This window comes from Aquarana catesbeiana, linkage group LG13, assembly GCF_042186555.1.
Source record: "Aquarana catesbeiana isolate 2022-GZ linkage group LG13, ASM4218655v1, whole genome shotgun sequence".
Taxonomy (NCBI): domain Eukaryota; kingdom Metazoa; phylum Chordata; class Amphibia; order Anura; family Ranidae; genus Aquarana; species Aquarana catesbeiana.
The window spans coordinates 87,167,705-87,177,013 of NC_133336.1; the positions used below are offsets into that span (position 1 = coordinate 87,167,705).

Sequence of the window (9,309 nt, forward strand, 5' to 3'; positions counted from 1 at the left end):
CTACAGCTCCCATCCCTTACACCTTACTGTTGGTTACTGCAGGCTGAATACCAAAGGGATGGGCGAGTAGTGCAGTACACTGGTTGGGAGTAGGCAGTTGGTAGTTCTTTTTTGTCAAGGATGGCACTATGCAGGGATCGAATCCGGCATGCAAGTACGTGTAAGTGCCTGCTATTCATAGTAACACTTTCAATTTTCCCAATAGGCTTGCTTTATTACATGTTATGGAACACAGTTGTTTACTTGTGTTTGACGTATGCTAAATTAAAAAAGCAAGTCACAGAACCTTTAAAGTGTAAGCAGCCCTTAACAATAAAAAAATTGAGACCACATTTCTCTCTCCCTCATAGTGCACAAACTAATTCTATCTATCTATCTATCTATCTATCTATCTATCTATCTATCTATCTATCTATCTATCTATCTATTAAAATGTACAATCCACAGGCTAGTTCCATATATAATAAATGTACACTTAAGTCCTGGTGTTCCTACCAGTCCCCTTTCTCTGCTGCATGTTTCCAAACAAATTGGTTCGGAAGCAGATCTGCTCAGCTTTATTTTCTAATCACAATTACAGGACACCGTACACTCACACAGTAGGGGGAATTCAATAAAGCTGCTGCGCCACTTTTCTGGTGTTCATCCCTCTTGTTAATGTATTGCAGCTAGGGATGAGCTTCGTGTTCGAGTCGAACCCATGTTCGACTCGAACATCGGCTGTTCGATCGTTCGTCGAATTGCGAACGATATGGGCCGTTCGCGCCAAATTCGTGTGGCGCGTCACGGCCCATAATTCACTGTGGCATCGCAGTGCATTGCTGGCTGACGATTGGCCAAGCATGCACTATGACCCGCATGCTTGGCCAATCACAGCGCCGCCTGAACAGAGAGCCATAATTGGCCAAAGCCAAGGAGGCTTTGGCCAATTATGGCTCGGGGGATTTAGTACACGCCCCACACTATATAAGGCTGCCTGCACGGCGGCCCTGTGTAGTGTGTGTTCCGGCGTTCATTGAGAGAGAGAGAGAGAGAGAGAGACAGACAGTGACATTTGATTTGAGTTAGATAGATTAGGCAGAACAGTCAGTCAGTTAGCTGCACTTACAGTGTATTGTGTGTATATATATATATATATATATATATATGCATCCCAGGTGTTGCATGTGTGTATATATATATATATATATATATATATATATATATATATACTGTATTCAGTTTAGCTAGATCCGTTCTTGTTATCTTCCTACTGACAGGCAGGCTTGTCTTGTTACAGTATTTACAGCTACCTGAAGAAAATTACTGGTGTTCCTTTGATCCTATTAGTACCACAGTCAGGCAGCTAGACTATTTACAGTTAGTGCAGTGCGTCCTGCTCACAGTGTTCAGCTAGATCCGTTCCTGTTATCTTCTTACTGACAGGCAGGCTTGTCTTGTTACAGTATATACAGCTACCTGAAGAAAATTACTGGTGTTCTTTTGATCCTATTAGTACCACAGTCAGGCAGCTAGACTATTTACAGTTAGTGCAGTGCGTCCTGCTCACAGTGTTCAGCTAAACCTACAAAAGTTAGTGGGGTGCGTCCTGCTCAGTGTTCAGCTAAACCTTCAAGTTAGTGCGGTGCGTCCTGCTCACAGTGTTCAGCTAAACCTACAAGTTAGTGCAGTGCATCCTGCTCACAGTGTTCAGCTAAACCTACAAGTTAGTGGGGTGCGTCCTGCTCACAGTGTTCAGCTAAACCTACAAGTTAGTGTGGTGCGTCCACCTCACAGTGTTCAGCTAAACCTACAAGTTAGTGGGGTGCGTCCTGCTCAGTGTTCAGCTAAACCTACAAGTTAGTGGGGTGCGTCCACCTCACAGTGTTCAGCTAAAGTTACCTGTAGAAGGTTGGTGGTGTTCTCATACTACAGGCAGGCAGTTGATTTTGCTAGCTGCAGTATCAGTACATATATATACATACATACATACATATCCCAGCTTAGTGCAGCTACAGGCCATTAGTATGTCTGGAAGGCCAAAAAGGAGAGGCAGACAGTCACAAGCCAATAAGAGAGGGCAAGCAGGCTCTGTGTCTAGTGCTGGTCATGGAGACGGTGCATCCTCATCAGCATGTGGCCGTGGGACACGCTTGGGCTTTTTTTCGGTAGCTGGCCGTGTTGAGCCACAACATGCGGAAGACTTGGTCGAGTGGATGACCAAGCCGTCCTCATCCTCCTCATCCTCTCTCACCCATGCCCAGGGTACTTTGTCTGGCAAAGCAGCGGCCTCTTCCCTCGGCTCAATGTCATCAGTGACTCCTTCCCTAGCCCCACCATGTCCTCCTGAGGAGTCCCTCGAACTGTTTGACCACAGTGTTGGGCACATGCTCCAGGAGGATGCCCAGCGTTTGGAAGGCTCTGATGATGATACTGAGCTCGATGAAGGCAGTAACATGAGCGCAGACAGAGGGGGTGCCCAAGAAGGACAGCAATCTGGCAGTCATGCTCCCCCTGCTGCAGCATACTGCCAGGTTTGCTCCAGTGATGAAGAGGGAGGGGATGATGAGGTCACTGACTCAACGTGGGTGCCTGATAGGAGAGAGGAGGAGGAGGAGGAGGCGGCACATCACCAACGAGGCAGGATGCCCTCCAGGGGCCAGCCTAAGGGCAGCACATTGACTGCATCACACCCCAAAGCTCCACATGTGCAGGGCGCTGCAGTCTCTGCGCGTTATTCAAAAAGTAGTTCTTTGGTGTGGGCCTTTTTTGAGATGAGTGCATCAGATCGCACCACTGCTATTTGCAACATATGTCTCAAGCGTATCTCGCGTGGCCAAAACATCTCCCGCTTGGGTACCACATGCTTGACCAGACATATGTTGACCTGCCATGCAGTTCGTTGGCAAGCGTATCTAAAAGACCCACAGCAAAGAACAAAGAGGACCTCTCCTTGCTCCTCATCAGCTGAGATCTCCAACCCCACTATACCTTCAGTCCTCTCTGAGACCTGCACTGAGAGGAATGAAGGTGTAGAATTAGGTGTGTCACAGCCAAGTACTTGTGGGCAATCTGCTTTTGGTACACCGACGTCAGATTGTACCAGGCAAATTTCCCTGCCCCAGCTGCTGCACCGCCGAAAGAAGTTTGCTCCCAGCCATCCACATGCGCAGCGGTTGAATGCTAGCTTGGCAAAATTGCTAGCACTTCAACTGCTGCCTTTTCAGTTGGTAGACTCTGCCCCCTTCTGTGAGTTTGTGGAATGTGCGGTTCCTCAGTGGCAGGTACCTAAACGCCACTTTTTCTCACGGAAGGCGATTCCGGCTCTCTACCGGCATGTGGAAGGCAGTGTCCATGCCTCGCTGAACAGGGCGGTCAGCGGTAAGGTGCATATTACCGCTGACTCATGGTCCAGCAGGCATGGACAGGGACGTTACTTAAGTTTCACGGCGCATTGGGTGACTCTGCTGGCAGCTGGGAAGGATGCAGGACAAGGTGCAGTAGTGTTGGAGGTTGTTCCGCCACCACGCCTCCAAAATGCTAATGATTGTGACACACCTCTCTCCTCCACCCCCTCCTCTTCTTCTTCCTCCATGGCCTCTTCCTGTGCTTTGTCCTCGGAACCAGCGGTGCTCCGTAGCCATTCAAGGGGCTACGCAAGTACGCAGGCCAAAAGATGCCATGCGGTGCTTGAGCTGGTGTGCTTGGGGGACAGGAGCCACACTGGGGCAGAGGTTCTGTCAGCTCTGCAGGGGCAGGTTCAGAGGTGGTTGACGCCACGCCAACTTAAGGCAGGAATGGTGGTTTGCGACAATGGCACCAACCTCCTCTCTGCCCTCCGACAGGGACAAATGACCCATGTGCCCTGTTTGGTTCACGTCCTTAACTTGGTGGTGCAGCGGTTCTTGGGCAGGTACCTGGGCTTACAGGATGTCCTGAGGCAGGCCAGGAAAGTCTGTGTGCATTTCCGCCGGTCATATAATGCCAGTGCTCGGCTGACGGACCTCCAAAAGGAGTTTAACCTGCCCAAGAACCGCCTAATCTGTGACATGCCCACCAGGTGGAACTCAACGTTGGCCATGCTGCAGTGGCTGCACACGCAGCAGAGGGCCATCAATGAGTACCTGTGCGACTATGGCACCAGGACAGGGTCAGGGGAGCTTGTTTTTTTTTCCCCACGCCAGTGGGCCATGATCAGGGATGCATGCACTGTCCTGTCACCATTTGAGGAGGCCACGAGGATGGTGAGCAGTGACAGTGCATGCATCAGTGACACTGTCCCCCTTGTCCACCTGTTGGAGCATACGCTGCGTGGAATAATGGACAGGGCACTTGAGGCAGAACAGAGGCAGGAAGAGGAGGACTTCCTTAGCTCTCAAGGCCCCCTTTATCCAGACAGTGTTTCTGCATGCCCGCCAATCACACAGGAAGAGGAGGAGGAGGAGGAGGAGGAAGAAGATTGTGTCAGTATGGAGGTGGAGCCTGGCACTCAGCATCAGCAGCAGTCTTTAAGGGATCAGTCCTAAGAAACACATGGACTTGTACGTGGCTGGGAGGAGGTGGCTGCGGACCATGTCGTCCTTAGTGACCCAGAGGACTCCGGACCGAATGCCTCAGCAAACCTACGCTGCATGGCCTCCCTGATCCTGCAAAGCCTGCGTAAGGATCCTCGTATTCGTGGTATCGAGGAGAAGGACCAATACTGGCTGGCAACCCTCCTTGATCCACGTTACAAGGGTAAGGTTGCGGACCTTATCTTGCCATCGCAGAGGGAGCAGAGGATGAAACATCTTCGGGAGGCCTTGCAGAAAGGTCTGTGCAACGCGTTCCCAGAGACTGGGAGGTTACAAACTCCTGTTTCTGGACAACGTGTTGCTGAGGCTTCGGTCAGTCAAAGAAGGAGCGGTGGAGAAGGTGGCCGTCTGACCAATGCGTTCAGACAATTTTTTGGTCCGCAGCCCCAAGGTATGATCGGTTCCAGCAACCATCGCCAGCGTCTGTTTTACATGGTGCAGGAATACCTAGGGGCAAGATCAGACTTGGACACCTTTCCCACCGAAAATCCTCTGGGTTACTGGGTCTTGAGGATGGATCACTGGCCAGAGCTTCCACAGTATGCAATTGAGCTACTGGCCTGTCCTGCATCCAGCGTTCTTTCGGAACGCACATTCAGTGCTGCTGGAGGCTTTGTAACCGATCACAGGGTGCGTCTGTCCACCGACTCGGTCGAACAACTGACCTTCATAAAAATGAATCAGTCTTGGATCACCACCAGCTACCAAGCACCTGATGCTGATGTAACCGAATAATTTTTTTTAAAATCTCAGATCCCTTCAAAGACTGCCTATGCTGATGCTGAGTGACTATCCCTGAGTAATTATCCTCTTCCTCCTCAATCATCACGCTGATAGCTTGAAAGAACATTTTTGGTTCTGGGCGCCACCACCAATGCCTAAGGCCCAATTTTTCTGCCCCTGTTTAACAGGGGCGTGTAATTACAATTTTTGATGCAATACTTTGCAGCAGGGCTCGTTCCTGCGTTCCAACTAGAGTGTCTGTGAGGGGTTGCAGTGTTGTGGCACCAGCACCACCACCACCACCACCAAAGGCCCAATTTTTCTGCCCCTGTTCAACAGGGGCATGTAATTACAATTCTTGATCTAATATTTCACAGCAGGGCCCTGTGAGGGCTTACGTTGTTGTGGCCACAACAACACCTAAGGGCCAAATTTATGCTGAGTATATAGGGCAGGCCCCTACTTTCAAACATCTAACTTACAAACGACTCCTACTTGCAAACGGAAGGAGACAACAGGAAGTGAGATGAAATCTACCCCTAGGTAGGGAAATTCTCTCCTGTAAGAGTTAATATGGGAAAAACATTTCTCCTTTCCACTGATGCTTTCCAATCCTTGTTCCACAAAAAAACCCAAATTTTCAAAAAACATTTGTCATTGGGACAAAAAGTGAGGTGAAATCTTCTAAAGAGGAGGAAAGACAGCAAAACAAATGTTACAGGGGTGATAACCCTTCCCTATGTTTTCCAAAAAGCTTAAAAAAGATTTTTTGGCTGGAGCTAAACACGTTAAAAATGTACCCGTTCAAAATGACAAACAGATTCTACTTAACAACAAACCTACAGTCCCTGTCTTGTTTGCACCGCCTGTATACTGCTGTTCAGAGTATATAGAGCCTTGTGGCCCCACACCTTTCCTTATTTTAATTTGGGTGCGGGGTTCCCCTTAATATCCATACAAGACCCAAAGGGCCTGGTAATGGACTGGGGGGTACCCATGCCGTTTGTCTCACTGATTTTCATCCATTTTGCCAGGACCCGACATTACATTAAACCCGCAAGCAGTTTTAAATGAGATTTTTTCCTTTAAAAATGACATTTGGTGCAGGGACTGTTCTAAACACGGGAAACAAGCGCCACTTTACAGGCATACTATAGACACCCCCCAGGTACGATATTTAAAGGAATATTTCACTTTTTTTTTTTACTTTTAACCATCATTAAAATCACTGCTCCCGAAAAAGGGCCGTTTTTAAAAGTTTTTTTTGCATTGATACATGTCCCCTGGGGTAGGACCCGGGTCCCCAAATCCTTTTTGGGAAAATACCATGCAAATTAGCCTTTAAAATGAGCACTTTTGATTTCGAACGTTCGAGTCCCATAGACGTCAATGAGGTTCTAACGTTTGTGCAAATTTTCGGTCCGTTCGCAGGTTCTGGTGCGAACCGAACCGGAGGGTGTTCGGCTCATCCCTAATTGCAGCAAATTCATGAAGCATCTGCAACACTTTTGGTTGTGACAGCAACTTGTGCACCTAAAATGCACCACTTTTACAGTGGGGTTGATTTACTGAAGGCAAATATACTGTGCACTGCAAGTGCAGTTGCTCCAGGTCTTAGTAGAGGGGAAGCTCTGCTGATTTCTATCATCCCAGTCATGTGCAAGTTAAAATGCTGTTTTTTAAAAATTGTTTTTGCATGTTTTAAGCTCTGGAGTAACTGCACTTGCAGTGCACAGTATATTTACTTTTAGTAAATCAACCCCAGTGTGTTGCATTGAATGTGCCAAATGTAAAAGTGGAGCTAGTTAAAACCGACTCTTTTGTCGTATGGACTGTATCAGACAGATTTTGCAAAAGTGTCTCTAAAAGTGGCACAGCATGAGCCAAATTTAAGTACAAGTTCTAGACAGCTATATGAATTTGGTGCATTTTTCCCCTCTTTTAGAATGCATGAGACACTTTTCCAAAATCTGCGTGCACCAGTCTTTATGAATTCCAGGGAGTATGCCTGTAGTTCCATAGTTAGTTTGTAGGGAAAGGAAGTCCTAAAAGTCGCACATCACAGCAAAATTGTGTAAGGAGGGGTATGACAGCCTCAGCCCAGGCTCCAACCAGGCCACGCCCTCCAATGCGTTTTACTGAGCTTAATCATGTTCCCCATAATTAATCTCTGGGGGCAGAGTGAAATAAGTTGGGGGGGGGACATAGCCTGGTTGGAGCCCAGGCTGAGGCTGTCATACACCATTTTACTGGGCTTTGCTGTGATGTGTGACTTAGAACTTCTTTTCCCCACTGGATATTTTGACCAGGAATGTGCTCTGTCCTTGTCGGCATTCCTAGTGGTTTGTCATGCAAGAGGACCTGGTGGAGCCTTGAGCGGCACCTGTAATTTTTGTTATAGGTCACAGTCCATAGTTTGGCTGACTTGCTCCCTCGCCCGATCATGCTCAGGGAACATTGTAACACAGTTACATCTACATCATAGGACTCGCTTCCTTTCCCCTACAGAAGAGGGATTGGAGTTTTAGTGGTCAAATGACTGTTAGAAAAAAACGTTTTTTGAAGGTAAGTGGCCTCTTTTTTTTTTTTTTCTTCCGTTTTAAAATTTCTTTTTGTTTGAAGTCTGCTTGTTAATCAGACTTCACATAAGCTATACTGAAGTCAATTACTTTATGTCTGCTAGTTTTGATGATATTCCTGTTTTGCTCTCACTTTGCATTTTCCCAACACAAACACTGAAGCTTCATGAAAGTTTTTTTTATTGTTGGTATCTTTGCTCTCACCAATGATGTGTGTTTCTTGTGTCTGTGATTTCAGGAGTACACCATGCTTTGTATGCTGTGTGGGAGAGCAGAGGACTCCATCAGCGTTCTGCCTGATGACCCGCGACAGATGGCTCCACTCTTCTAGCGATATTCTAACCACAGAATCTTTTTATACTTGTTTGCCTTATGTATATGTTTCCTGCCATTGTAAAATGTGTTATTTCAACTGAACACATTAAGAGTAATGTTACTGTGCAGCATGCACTTACAACCAGTGTTGTTTCCTTCAAATAATAATTTTATATTAAAGTGTCATTAGCAGTGTGTTTATTGGTTTTGATATGTTGGCATTGTTCTCTGTATTCTAAGAAAAGCAATAGAATGTAAAGGCTGGGTTCACATCTAATGCCAATGTGGCTCACAGCAGGGGTCCGGTGCGTCCCCGTTTACCGTTTCAGGTCTGATTTCAGCCCAAATTTTTGGCTGAATTCGGATTTGAAATGGACCAAAAGACGTACAGGACTCCTGTGCAAATTCACACTGGAGCCGCAGCGGAGACGCGTGAACCTCCTGCTATTGTGAATTGGATGCGGAAAACACGCATCCAATTTGCAATAGTGTGAACCCAGCCTGAAAGTGGATTTTCACTGCATCTGAGCGCCACAAACCAAAACACCATTTAATTTATTTTTAGTATTCAAAGCAAACTCGCCCACCCATCCATGTCTCCATGCTTTGTTTTGTTGAGAAATCATTTTGAAAAATGCCTGTAGTATTTACTTCCTGGAATCTATTTGCCCTTAGCTTAGGCATGCATGCAGAATGGTGTGCTTAGCTGAGAAAACCCCTCCTCCTCTCCTGAAGACTCATGGAATGTATGACATAATTTCCATGCTAGCAGCACGAGGATTAAAAAATAATCAATATTGATTAGGAGAGTAAATTTCCACTGTAGAGTATATTTGTATTAGAAGAATTATGAGGGCTGTCTCTGCTGACCTTGTTCTAAAAAATGTTAGTTGCCTGGCTGTCATCCTGACCCTCTGACGTTATTGCTTTGTGTCATTGAACAAATAGGATGATCCAGAAAGTTAGAAGTTCCTAGTTTTAATTCAGTTCACATTAGACTCTGTGGTTTTTGGGCCAGTATAACAGCCAGGCAACTAGCATTTCCTGTAAGTAGCAGTGGTACCCTCCACATTTCTAGCGTGACACGTTTCCTTTTGGGTATCGGCACACCTTTTGGACCGCAGAGTGTCCCAGGGGAA

General features: G+C 46.9%; 1 protein-coding gene across 1 annotated transcript in view; it reads left to right on the forward strand.

Annotated features, from left to right (window-relative positions):
- CHURC1 (churchill domain containing 1) overlaps window positions 1–8,365 on the forward strand; it is a 24,341-nt gene extending 15,976 nt beyond the window's left edge. The window contains exon 4 of the mRNA XM_073610834.1: window positions 8,094–8,365. Coding sequence (XP_073466935.1) covers window positions 8,094–8,186 — 93 coding nt within the window. The 3' untranslated portion in view covers window positions 8,187–8,365. The remainder of the gene's footprint in view (window positions 1–8,093) is intronic.
- Window positions 8,366–9,309: the final 944 nt, after the last annotated feature.